Raw genomic sequence first — 14,210 nt, 5'->3', positions numbered from 1 at the left:
TAAGTATGCATTCTCAATATTTTAGAGCTACAGAAACAGATACTCCAAAAACTTAATTTGATGAAGATTACATATCGAATTATCTCTGTTCTTTTCATTCAATGCCCTGTTTTTCATCCTAACAGCTTCCAAATGATCATTTACCTAAGAGTTTACTTTACCTTTACCTCAACCATGTTGTATGATATATTTTAACTTTCAATTGTATAGACATTACTGTAATAAAAATTTATAAATTCCTTTTCACTTTTTTCCTTCAAAATGTAATTTTGAATTTCTTCACCTCTCACTGGTGACTCTTGCTGGGTCCTGGTGTGGAGTGTGCCACTAAATGCTGAAATAGGTCAGAGAGAAATAGAAGTGAAGATAAAAATGGGATACTTTGTGCCAAAGATAGATACATTTTTTTTTAAATGCCATCTGGACATTACAGTACTATATTATTTAACCAGAACCAGATAAATTAGGTACGAAAAGAATGCCAGCAATTGTGTGGCTAGCTAATAAATATAATTCCACAGTATTCTATAGATATTCCAAAGTGTTAATTATAACAGGAGTAGTTAAATTCTTTGGAGCAGTTAAATTCTTTGGCTATGAAAGTGTAGCGGTTTTTAATACATGTATCACCTGGTAACCCTGGGCATTATTAAATATATGCAAACTGAAAAACATGGTAGAAGCAATGGAAAAGTCTGGCCAGACTGTGTAATTTGTTTTAGAACTATAGAGAAATCTATTAACCATTTCTTCTATAGACCAATTTGATTAGAAAGTAGGACAAGCTGTTCTTTCATTACTTACCCAAACCAAACTGTACTTTATATCAATTATTTGGCTGTCTGCAGCACATAGATTAGAATAAAGGGCTTTTTAGTGTTTGTGAATGTTGTGGATTGCTGATTAGCAATTAAAGTACTGAATGAAGGAAATGAGGCCAAAATTGAATGGAAATGAGAAAGTCCTACTTCTGTGATACAGATGTTAGAAACAGATTGTCCTGAGCAATGTAGTGACATTGTGTATAGCCAGAGTATTTGCTTCCCGTGTCAGCTCAAGTCGAATGCTTTCGAGTTGGTTTCCTCTCCCGTGTCTTGTGATGTGGCTGTGTGGGTATTAATTTAGTGAAATATCCTGTCTGCCAGGTGTGGGAACTAGCTGATTTTATTGTAATACCAGATCATTATTTAATTCATATGCAACAGAGCACAGCACATGGAAAGCATTATAAATCTATTTACAATGTGGCTGGTCTGATGATAACGTTGTATTAAATTCCCAGGTGAGGCAATTTAAGCAATTGCTTTGCCATGTGCACACCATGGAAATTAAATTCTCATATATGCTTTAGTAATAACCAACTTCATTGTTATGTTTTTGTGTATAATCGGCTGTAGAATCCTCCTCACTCTGGCGATGTATACCCCGTTCCATATATAGACTCATACAAAGGACAGTACCACCAATCACAGTTTTTTAAATTAGTTTAAAAAAGATTAATTCACTTTGTTTCTAAATTAGTGGTGCTTGTCCACAGACACATTTAGTTCAGTTGAAAAATGTTAAGGCTTGGATCAAGTAGATTACTTCAAGCCAGATTTCCAGACAGAACCAAATAAATGTATCTATTTGAACTTGACTTTAAGAAAATAAGCCAATCATTATGCAAAAGTTCTATTCATGTACCAAATGAAAAACTGAAAAATCTCTTTCAATCTGAAATTCTCGCTTCTATAACCAATGACTCATTTTCACTACTAGTTTTAAAATAGCCATTGAAGCTTTGTATATCGAACTCCTTTGGGGTAACAATCAGTTGTTGATGTCGTAGAGTTTGTTCAGATATGTTCTGTGGATATTTTGTCCATCTCTGTCTGGTCCACTGAAATATATAGAAGTTAGAGGGAATATGCTTTGCATAAGCACACAACTAAAACTGAAGCATGCGCTTGTGTTTAACAACCTTTGTGTGTGCGTGTGTGTGAATTTGCGTGTGTGGCAAATCCTGTCAGTTGACACTTTTCTACCCTGATGGTATAGACCAGAAATTGCAGTAGATTACAAAGTGCAGAGAGCTTCTGTCTTCTCCAGGAGCCACATATAAAGCATCAGTAGACGGTGGTAACTGACAACTAAGACTAAAAATGTTGACAATTTCTTGATTTGCCTGGTTAGCTTATGTATAGAAGTCATTAACTATTTATAAAATGCATTATGAATTGGGTTCCTTCAAACTGTAGCTGAATGTGTGACATTTCCAGCTCAAATTCTCATGCTTACATTTGGCTAAAGTACAGATTTTATACTGTTGATTATAAAGTAAAAATACTTTAGTTAGGTATATCAAGATACAGTAGAGGTTTCAGCTTTATTAACTTTGAATCCTCTCAATTAAAGTATTATGTAAGTACTTAGTAATATAACACCAGGCTTTTAAAAATTCTGTAAAAGGCAACATAATTTATTGATGTTTTGGAGGAAAACTGTTCATAAAATAAGCAGTTTGTCATCTGAAAGGATTTTCCCCTTTTTTGGTTTGCAGCTAGTTTAGTGATGATCTCACAAGTTAAATTAGTGTTAATTAAATATAATCAGCTTGCTTAAAATTTCAAACCTTAAGAAATTCTGAGAAAACACTGATGCTGGGTATCCAGACACAATTTTTCATTAAAGAAAGTCTTGATTCATTTTTGCAAAAGGAAGCTCAAGTGTAAAGAGTTATTTTGAGCATTGTGTGTTCATTTTCATGGGGAACTAGTACTGATATTTGAAATGAATTCTTTTTATTCTTTCAGAAAAGTCAGTCCTATCAGAGAATACTTTGTTCATTTCAGCATACCATTTGCTTAATTATATCCTGAAAAGCTACCCAAATGACCAGTTTTTGCCATCCCAGTGTTAAAGAATGACATTTGTAGGGATCACCCTTCACTCCAGATGAATCCTTAGTTCTCCATTGCCAAGCACATATATAAACACTTCATTGCTAGTTTTCAAAAGCAGAGTATTCTAACCAAAAAAGGTTAGATATTCAGGGATTCATGTTTATAATTTTCTTATTTTGAAGTATACTACATCAAAATAATCTCTGCCAATTTGTTGGTATATTGGTGAAAAAAGGGAAAAACAAAAATAATCTCTATATGATATTCTTGCACACTGTGGAATGTTTTAGTCCCCCATAGTGATGAAATGAATAATTAAGAAGGCAGCTCTGATACCACAGCCTGTTTAAAGGTTCTCACTTCCTTTAATGCTATAAAATACTTTTTACTTAGCTAGTTTGAAACTACTATAGTGGGGATCTCCAAACGGGCAAAAGAAAGCTTTGGCTTGATCTAAATATTGTATTGAGAACATGAAACAGACTTTATATAATTAGCATTTTTAATACAATTCTGCATCAGTCAATAGAAGTAGTTAATTATCAGTAGTTTCAGTAAATACAACAAAAGAGTAGATTTTATATATGTTGTTTGTGGTAGTAAAACGTCTGGTATATTCACACAGGAATATGTTGGGTCAATCCTGAATTTTCAGGAGATCTGCTATAGATGTCCTTACCAACCTCGGGCTGATTACCTAACTCCTCCAATTTGTTCTTCTCCCTGCAGCACTACTGTAGTCTTTATCCTCTTACAGGCTTATTGTAGTTGCTAAGATAGAACATATGTATTTGTAGTAGGAAAGTAGGACAGACGATGCAGACTGATAACCAAAAGGGGATTCCACTATTTCCTCTATACTGAAACATTTTGTAATTCTTGTGCCTTTTTCCTCTGCAATCTAGCAAATAATAGAAGAGGGAGGAATTTTTATAAGGTAGCATGAGCACTCAACCTATGACTCAACTCAGGACCCTATGATTCTAATCTCAGTGTAACCAAAATGATCTTTAGAATTCCATGAAACTGATTTTTGCCATTTATGAAAAGGGGGTTATCTAGATGTTTATAGTTTTATTCATACTGCCTTAAGTCTTTTCAAACTGGTTTCTGCTAGAGGCCTAAGCCTTCATTATATGTAATGAACTAAACACTCTTTTGTGCCATCCTTGGGAGAATTCATATAATTTTCTGATTTTTGGTTTGGTAAGGAACCCCAGCTGAGAAAGACTATCTCTTTTAATTAATTTAAAGCTTATTGGTTGTTCTTGTCTAAGGTCCTTCTAAATTCCAGTAATATGGTTCTATGTTCAAAGTATTGTTAACTTCTGCTCATGCATTATGGGCAGTCCTTTTAAACTGTGCAACTTTTTCCGATCACAGTTGAACAGGTAAGAATTTTTAAGTCCCAAATGTAGATCCTAATTGAGAAAAGACATTGCTCTTTCCCACCCAAAGAGGGAAAAAAAAAAACGATATTGGGAGGTGGTATTCTGGGAAGTTGGTACACGCACTTAACATGTCTTAATCCTGTTGCCTGTTATTCCCTCCCCGTTTCTACTCCTTTCCTGCTTGTCCCCTTTCCCCATCATTTTCAGTCCATCATTTTTGCTTGATTGTTTCATACACAGAAAAGGCAACAAAACAGTAATTTGTAAATCTGAATTTGGGTCTGACATATTAAAGATGAAGTAGGAACTGAGAACCACACTCTAGTTTCACATTGAACTTTTAGAAGCTTTAAATTTTTCAAGTGTGTATACGTTTAGATAATTTGCACAGTGCTGGCACTGCAGACATGTCCCTCTGACTTTATAGGCAAGAGTAGATTTCTTGTAAAACAAAATTGCAGTGCATGAAATATTGACTCCTAGCCTTTGGGATTGGGAAACCTAATTTGCTTTACCCCCCACCCGCACATGTACGCACATGCCGGCACACACTGACTCCTATTGCTTTTCCGTGGGCTATTATTTAGAGAGAAGTTAGAGACATTTAAATTATCATTTGGACGGGAGATGGGCTTTTAAATCACCTCTTTCTGGTTAGTGACATCACAGTAATGAAAGAAATGTAGGTATGTGCCAGTCCAGGCATTCTAGAGTAGAGCTGGAGATACAGTTATTATCCTGGGATTAGAGATTTTAAAAACTGAATTGTACAGTTCATATCCTGCTGCAGTTAAAGGCCCTCTCTACTTCCATATTTTTAAATCTCTGTTCTATAGATATACAGCTATTTAGCCTGTATTTCTTTTAGTTTAATGTTAAACGATGATGTGTGGAGTAATATGCAAGTTCAATCCCTTTAAGAATAGTAAAATATTTACACAATGCAGTTTTTCCCCATTATTGGCATTTTTGAAAACGTCTAATTTACACGAAACTTCTCAAGTTCAGGGAACTTTACACAACTTTGGTTTGCAGATTTTTGCCAATAGGTTTCCATTAGGGGGCTCTCGAGGTTTGAGATGATAAGCCTGATACCAATAATACTTCGAAGCCTTTACTTTCTAGCGTTCATCTCGCTCTTTCCCTTTTTGTTTTGTTTTATAGAAAAGGTCACGGATCGCCTACAGTGACGAAGTACGGAATGAGCTCCTAGGGGATGACGGGAATTCCTCAGAGAACCAGGTAGAATGCTAATCAGGAAGGCCCGGTGGGTGGCTGGAGGGTGAAGCGGGTCACAGGCACACTGGGCTCTCAAGCTGCTCCTTAACAGTATTAGCAGCAACTCATGTGGAAGCGATACTGTTTAATGCAAAGCTGGAGTCTTAATCAACTTCAAAATGTTTCTTGGAGATCTTACATTTAACCCTTTACCTTGTGATCGCTGTCTGCTATCTTTTAAAAAAATCTTTTCTTCTCTTTTCTTTATTATTTAGTACTTAAGGAATAACTTGAAACACACTGTTTGCAGACAAAGCCAAGGTCTTCACCTCAAACACATGTAAAAGGAATAAAAAAGTACATAATACAGCTTTGATAATAATGCAGTATAATTAAATCAACACTTGCAGCAAAACAAATGAAAGTAAGCTTTCAAAATTCAACAGCGCAGCTCAGTGTCCTATTGTGTAGCTTCTTAAAAATACATTCACCAAAATGCAAATTATAGGCACCAGTGTGGATCTTGGATATCCAGATAGAGACCTGTTTCTGTCAAATAATAGTCATAATAATAATAATAGTAATAGGATAAGTCTTCTTTGCAGTTTAAGATATGCATAGGCAAAAAATAAGAGACAATTTTTTCTTAAAAGGGCCTTACAACTCGGCCGTCAGTTCTTGTTGAGTCACACAGTAGTGCCATGAGTCTAATTAATGTCCTGTTTCTTTTTTAAATTAATACTACAGATTTCATAAGTTCATATAGATCATATATGACTTTAAGGGAACATTTCAAGCACTTCAGCGTAGAGATGATTTTTAAAATGTCTCAAATACCCCTATTTGATTGGTGACAGGGAACTTCACAAGCAAGACCCGAATGTGTTCATTAATGTTACTTCAGTAAATATTTTAAAGGTTTCTACTCAGCCAAAATAGCATTGAACATAAACCATTCACTAGGTAAACCAACATTTAATAACTCAGTGAAACATAACATTTGATTCATATTATAAAATCTACATAATTGTGTTTACCATTTCAAATAGATATGTGCTGATATTGTATTATTATCTTCTATAATGTTCATTTTATAAACAGGGATATTGCTTGTGTGATTAAGGGCTCCACTTACCCACCCCCCAAAAGAGGAGAAGAATCAGTGAGGGTTATTGTTAGTTTTGATGAAGTTCTCACTTCCTTCAGTATTTGGATGCTATCAGCTTAAGTTCAGAAATGTAAACATGTTCATATTTGACTTGGGATTTCAGCTTTTCTGACTGAAATGTGAGAATACCTAAAGAAAAAAAAATAGTGCATCAAACATAAAAGGATGATGTGATGAAGGGGTTTTACTCATAATAGATTAAATAATGTCAAGATGAGAGAGAAAACATTTTCTCCTTTTTTAAAAGTGAGATTTGGATTGCTCATACCTCATGAATGAATGAGTCATAATTTTCTTTCCTATCTCCTGTAAAAAAAGCATAATCATTTTTGCCAGAAAGTGAAATGCGTAGTTCCCATGTCAGTTCTTTAAAAAGCTATAGATCTTTCCCTCATTTGAAAGTACTGCCTAATGTAGAGGAAATAGAAAAGAAGGGGGTGTTCCTGTCTAACTCAGATTCCTTTATTGTAATGGATGTTGTAGTTCTATGACAGGAATCCTTTTTTTTAAAGCATGTTCACTTCTCTTAATGGACATTTTATGTGCCTAAAATATTTGCCTTACATACGTATAAAGATAATTTTTATGCCTAAAGAAAACTTCATAAAAATAGATTTAAGTTCCTATTTTCTGAGTTTTTCAAATTGTATTTCTGTCACATCAAAGTGATTATGCAGAGAATTCCCCTGGACTTGTAAAAATCAAACTTACAAATCCTGAAAATGCGTGGATAACCTGAAGTTTGGCTGTAAGGAGCTGTCTCTTCAGTAAATAGAGTACGATAAATTATAGTTGTGAGAGTATGTGAGTGTTAGATTATTACTCACATTAACTTTTTGCTAAAAATTTGAATGATGTATGAAAGTTCAAAAAATATGCTTACCTTTTTGGATATTTTGTTACCAAGTATAGCAAAATTTCCCTATGATGATGAAGTTATTAAATTTTGTTTTGAGACTTTTTGTCACATATAGGAATTAAAATCTCTCAAGCTGAAATATTTCCTGAACCATGGGTGATTACTTGAAAATAACTTTTTATTTTCCATCAGTATTAATTCAGACTAGATATTCCAAACAAAAGATCTTTCTTTTAAGAAAGAAAAAAATTTAATATAAATCTTCATATTTTTGAACTTAAAAGCTAAGAAGATAATTTTTTTCTAGATATTACCTATAATTTATATAAAGTGTTCTGCCAAGAAATAAATTTACTTTCAATTTAATTTTTGATAAAATGATTTTCAAACTACTTGTATAATATGATAAACTTAAAATACAAGTAAGACTTAGGAAAAAAACAAAATGAGATGAAATTAGCAATATACATTTAAATGAAATTGGGATATATTTGTCAATTTAATTATGTATGGGTCAGAAAAGGAAAATAAAAGAATTAACAGCAGTGATTACAAACAGGTAAAATAAAGTACTGTGTAGTTACTTTCAATGTATTATACATATCTGGCCTCTACTGGGTTGTTTTTGGTTTTTGGTTTTTGTTGTTTTTTTTTTTTTTGCGAAGATTTAGATAAATGTGAATGCAGTAACTACTGTTTCTCATCCTGGCAATTTATGATGCAAGGTTTTAGGCATCTAAAACCTGCTAATACATATGATTATAACTTTAATTTACTCTTACATATATAAACATTTGCCTAATGCACTCATAGGTGTATGAATATATCTGTGATTATTAGAAATGCCAACATTGCAGAAAATTAGGATTTTTCAAATGCCTCTTTAATTCCCTCATACAATACACGTCATTTAATTACAAATTAATTGCTTTGTATAAATTCATTTCTGTTTCATATCCATTTCATTCAGTCAAATACAGCTCATTCTTGACTTACAGAAAAGGGACAAAATTATCTACTTTGCACCTTTGACTGAGGCCTTAAGCATAATCAATGTTTAGATTTGCCTTTCAGTATCGCAACATTTCATATCTTTGAGAGAGTTGAGTTCTTCAATGCAAAGATGCTGCTTGGGGAATGGAAACCTTAATATCTTTAACATGTTTTCCTCCTGTGAGAAACATTTTCAAAACAAGAAAAAAACCAACTTGTAGAATAAAATCCTAAAACTTTTCATAGTGGAGTAGGATAATAGGGCAAATAAGATGTCCAGAGCTCTAGGTTTAAACCCCATTAGTTTGACAGTTACCATATGCAAAATTATACTGACCCATGAATGAGTAAATCCTACACAGAAGATTCAAAAAATATACAAAGAATAGATAGTTCCACACGTGTGGAAATTTTTGTGGTAAAGCAATATTTAGCAGATAATGATTCTTTAATTTTTAAATACGAGATTCTCTTAAGTTCTGATTTGGGCTTGCTGTGCATAAAGTGTGTCAAACTTCAGCTACAGACCAGGGGGTGAAGTCGGTCAATTTAATTCCCCGAGATCTAAAGAAGGTCGGTATCATTTCATATAGCCCCGGCAGAGCAGATCATTACCAGGCACAAATCTGTTCGTTACGTGCTGAGGGTTTATAGCAAAATAAATAGACTGTCATCATAAGTTCAGAAAATTGTGTGTTCGACCCACGATAATGTGTAAAGGGCGTTTAATAGAGTTCAGCATTTATTCGTTATCTGTATGCGGACAGAGACGGCAGTCCCGTTATCAGCTCAAAAAAAAAAAAATTCGGTAGTTGTGGGGGTCACATGACGCACCTCACACACACAGGCGCACGCAGACCCTCACACGCTCTGCAGTGTGGTTTTGATTTCAGTCACAGCAGAAGGCTTAACCACAAGAGATTCCACTGGTTCAAACCAGCGTAAACCAGATTTTTTCAGCCCACAAAGGAACAGATTACCTCTTGTGTCAAATTCTACATTGGGGGAAAAAAATCTTTGTTTCTGAAAAGATGTTGATTATCTTAACGTTGTGGCATTGCACACTTTCATGTCGCCTATGATAGAGCTAAACTCGATAAAATAGAAATCACTACTTACAGTCTAGTCTAAGCATTGCTAATTTTCACAAATAAACTATCTTTTGTTTACTTGAATATATAGTTCTCGGGCTGACTGAAAAAGAAGAAAAAAAAAAGATAAAGATTAAAAACCCTCCCATTACCTAGCTTAGCTACAAATCCGGAGTGGAGCGCCAATGCAGCCATGCAGCACAAACAAGATAGAACGTTTTTTTGTTTGGAACCTATTGAAAAAACAAATGGGTAGCATTTTTAAACACTCATTGATTATGGCAGGGTGGCATGCCCCGAATGGTCTCTATTGCTGAGGAATAGTTTTAAACTTTGCCCCTTTAAGTATCATCACAGTCAGCTGAAGAATGGTGCCCCCAGAAGAAAAGAGTGCGATCAATTCCCAGATCGTCTCTTTCTGAGTATTAATGTTTGCTTTTTTCTCCCATGATGTTCGAGTGGCAAAGAGAGAGATTCCGATATGTGATAGGCCAGGTATTTTAGTTTTAAAATTTTACTCCTTCTAGAGAACTTGAGACTTTCCACGTGAACTAGTGAGATGTTTTACTCATCTACCCTGGGTGGTTGTGGAGAGAATGAATGTGTTTAAAAATAATGACAATGTATCTGTTTTGAAGCTCTAATATTAAAAGTTTCATTGTTGTTAAACACAGGGCAAGACGTTACATAATAAACCATATTCTTTTCGTAGAGGGTTCATGACATTTACAAAATCTCGTTCTTTTGGACTTGAAATACTTCCCAAACAACAATTGAAATTACAGAATAAGCTGGAATGCATACTGCCTACCTTGAATTTGAAGCAAAAACAGCACTAGGCATTGAGAATTCCATAATAGAGTAGTAAACATGATACTTTTCAGCGGGAGGTATGGTGAGCAGTACATGGCATGTTTCTCCCAAAGCAATACGTTTAATTTATTGGCCTGTGAATGTCAAGTATTCAAACAGATGTTACAGATATTTGTATGTTTGAAAATTATCAGTTGTGGACCTGAATTGTTGAGAATGCAAATTTCAGACCTAGAACGGGGCTCAACGTCTGTTTCAGGTTTCAATTTCTGTTTGTTACAAAAACTCTGGTAGTAACCTCAACTATAAAATTAGTGTTTGTGCTTTACAATAATGACAAACACAAAAGATGAATCAAACATATGATCATATTTTTCTTATTTCTAAAGAGTTAAGCAACTTGTTTTGTGTGTTATATTTAAGGCCAATAGAAAAATGTTTTATATAGGAGAATTAAAATGCTATCATAGGAGAAACAAATATATACAGATAAGTCTTGAGTGGTTGTTGGTACCACTTTAGTGAAAATAAACTGCAGTACAAATAAATTAAGAGAGTTAACTGCTTGGAGATGGCCTGCTTTAAAAGATGAAGGCAGTTGACAAGTGATGAAACATAAAATTAAAAGGAAAGTGTGTCATCTGATTGCAATAGTCACAAAACATAAAAGAAGCAAAACAAAAATCTAGAAATTGACTCCAATGTGTACAGTAATGGTAAAGTGATTCCTGATACTGTGTCCTAAATAAGTATTATCTATACTGGTATACTTTATTCCCAATTAAAATAGTGTTACCTCCTAAAATAAACATATTCTCACATAATACCTTGTTGTTTTAAATAATTGTTGCAACCAACGCATGAACTATTCATCATTTTCATTGTTGATAAAATCTGAAATCAGTTGTCAAGGTTCCAAATAGAGAAACATACTGAAAACTTGTATATACAAAACCTCTTCAGTGGTACATTCTTAGAAGAGAGGAACAGTAAACTTGTTTTCTTTCTTTATAATATAGACTTCTATGAAGTCATTCTCCTTTATTTTATGATGATGTCTTAGATGTACTTTAAAAGAGAATTTCACACTATTCTCTTTGTTTAATGTGACAGTGTGAGAAAGTGATCTTTATTCATTCAAAAAACTCTGCATGTAGTCTATGTTTAGGTTCTTTTAATGTGTTTGTGATTTTTAAATGCTAAACATGTAAACAGATAAATTGTCAATGTTAATTCTGTATCCTGTCACACGACTGATCTTTCTTTCCTGCCATTTCTTTCCTTTTTATCTTTTTTTTGTGCATTCTTGTTGCAGTTGATAAAATTACGTGAAGAGGTGAGTACTTCCTAGTTTCCTTTTTATACCTTTAATTTTTCCTTTCCTTACAAAATTGAGTTTCTAAATCTGAAATGGATCTTTGCATTTATTTCTCCAGAAAAGTCTACCAAAGAAAAAAAGTATTGTCTTTATTCCTCAGAAATGTGCTGACCACCTCTTAAAAAACAACTATTTCTTAATCACACTTATTACAATGATCATTGCTCTTTGTTGGCATTGGGGAAAAGTGAATGTTTTAAAGACAAAACAAAGAAGGAAATATAAAGGGTATCTTAAAACTATACTTAGTGTGGCTTTGTTATGGACTGTTACTTCAACTTTGCTTTATTTTTGTTGGTTTCTTAAAGATTTTTTTCTGCTATTCTGATTTCTGTTACCAAAAATTATTCTTAAATAAACTGCTTTCTCTCACTCAAAAATTTTAGGTTCAACATAAGACATGATAAGAAGGATCTCTTATCCTTTGGAGGAAGCAGACATGAGTCTTACTTGTCTGTATAGGCAGATACATAGGAATAGCCAAAGCTCTCGTCATTGTTAAACACCTTCCTTTTTGTAGGAAATAGCACCCAAGTAAGTTCTCATTTTACCAAGTTTACTAGTTGGTTTCATAATGCAGACGCAAGCTTTTTTTGCGGTCTAGCATATTTTTTCGGTAATGTTAATGATTTTATCCTTGTATCAATGAGGGATGCTGAATAATTGCTTCCCCCCCAATTAGGCCAAATATATCAAATGTGCTTCAGGACTCCATTTCAGAGCAGAGTAGTTATATTTTTTTATGTCATGAGGTAAAGTTGTTATTTTTCCATTAGGACATAAAATAATAGACCAGGTTGTCAAGTTAAAATTGCCTAATTGCTTATAATTACCATAGTACTTTGAGTTATCTTCAAGTTTAGATTGACTATATTGATTGTGATTTTCCTAGAAGTTTTTTTTAATTGGCATGTCGTCATTCTCTGAGTGATGCAAATATTAACTTAGAAGCTTGTAGAGATTGTGATTTTTCAGTAATTCTTCTTTGAAAATGTATTGGTGATTTCCTGGTACCAAAAAAAAAGAAAAAAAAAAAAGAAAATGTACAAGTGTTGTCCTTTTTTTCAAAATAATAATGACATATAAACAGAAGGGAGAAATATACAAATACCTTCTCTTTCCAATCTTTTTGCTGTTTTCTGTTTGTTTTTACTTTGTTATGTCAGATGTATATACTAAACAAATGTAATTAAATGCAGTTATATTGTATAGGATTATTCTCTTTTTTTGGCACCGGGGATCGAACTCAGGCCCTTGCGCTTGCAAAGCAGGTGGCGGAGCCACTGAGTCAAATCCCCGGCCTTAGGATTATTCTTTTGGTGAGTGATGCATCAACATTATTTGCCTCCAAGGTAGAATATCTGTTTGTGTATTTTTACATAGGTTCATGTTTAGGTGAAGAATGTGAATTTTTAAATGTTAATAGAAATAACGATAGCATTGAAAACCTCAATACAAAGCTCTTGTTCCTGAATTTAAGCAATGATTAGTAAAACCTCACTGTATGTTTGTCAGAGATTTATTTTTGTTAAGCTGAATTACCATATTTAATTAGAATCTTAATTCTGAAAGCTGAAAACGTCATGTCTGCATTTCTTTTAAAATATATTACTGTTTATGGGCTTAATTCTTTTATTGTACCTGTAGCAAAAGTTACCAGTTATGGGTCTGGAGTTCATTTTTTGGAAATCGTATCCTGTAATAGAACTGTACCAGGAAGAAATAGATCATTCAACTAGTACAATAATACCCTCTGAAGTATGTTTTGTATATTTGTGGATAGGTAGCATTGACATTTATAGACTCTATTACAGTGATGATAGTGAATTGCATATGGTTTGCTAAGAAGTGATTGTCTCTTGGTCTGGATTCTAATAAAAATCATACAGTGCATGGTGCTCAAGATTTCTCACTTCCACCTCTATGCCAAGAAGACAGGCACCCATGTTTTCCAAAATAGGATGTTTTGTTGTGTCTGGAAGCAAAGTATGCCCCATGCCTTCCTTGTGATGCTCTTTTGGGGCCCAATTCTGGAACTGGGGCACACTTGGAGGCAGAGCTGTAATACAGAGAGAGCCGATCTGGTGTTGGCCGTGCTGAGCTGTTTGAATCCTGCATCTTCAGCTCTCCACGTTGCTCGCACAAGTTGAGCTCCGTCTGAAGCTCCTGCGCAGCTACACTCACCTGCTTTGAAAGGGCTGAGAAGAGGGTGAGAGAATGAGTTTGGGATGGAGTGTGGGGGCAAGTTGAAAGCATCAGCTGCTACTGTAGTGTGTTTCCTTTCATTTGTGGCGACCAGGGCAATGTACAACTAAAAGAACAATGTAAATAGCACAGCTGTTACAAGAACTTGATTTTAGTTTGACTTAAGTGAAGAGGTTCCAAAATACAGTGAAATCCTGCTGAAAGCTGCT

General features: G+C 34.1%; 1 protein-coding gene across 6 annotated transcripts in view; it reads left to right on the top strand.

The window, feature by feature from the left end:
* Vti1a (vesicle transport through interaction with t-SNAREs 1A) overlaps positions 1–14,210 on the top strand; it is a 363,959-nt gene that overhangs the window by 74,784 nt on the left and 274,965 nt on the right. For 3 of the 6 annotated variants that reach the window (XM_033761429.1, XM_010634613.3, XM_010634612.3), the window contains exons 4-5: positions 5,441–5,518; positions 11,734–11,754. In XM_033761429.1, the coding sequence (XP_033617320.1) occupies positions 5,441–5,518; positions 11,734–11,754 (99 nt within the window). The remainder of the gene's footprint in view (positions 1–5,440; positions 5,519–11,733; positions 11,755–14,210) is intronic. The other 3 variants (XM_033761430.1, XM_010634614.3, XM_033761431.1) reach the window with 1 other exon arrangement.

The sequence above is a fragment of the Fukomys damarensis genome, unplaced genomic scaffold (assembly GCF_012274545.1).
Source record: "Fukomys damarensis isolate Sample0158 unplaced genomic scaffold, DMR_v1.0_HiC HiC_scaffold_8, whole genome shotgun sequence".
Classification (NCBI taxonomy): Eukaryota; Metazoa; Chordata; class Mammalia; order Rodentia; family Bathyergidae; genus Fukomys; species Fukomys damarensis.
The sequence above is the reverse complement of the archived record's forward strand: the minus strand, read 5'-3'. Positions and strand labels throughout refer to the sequence as shown.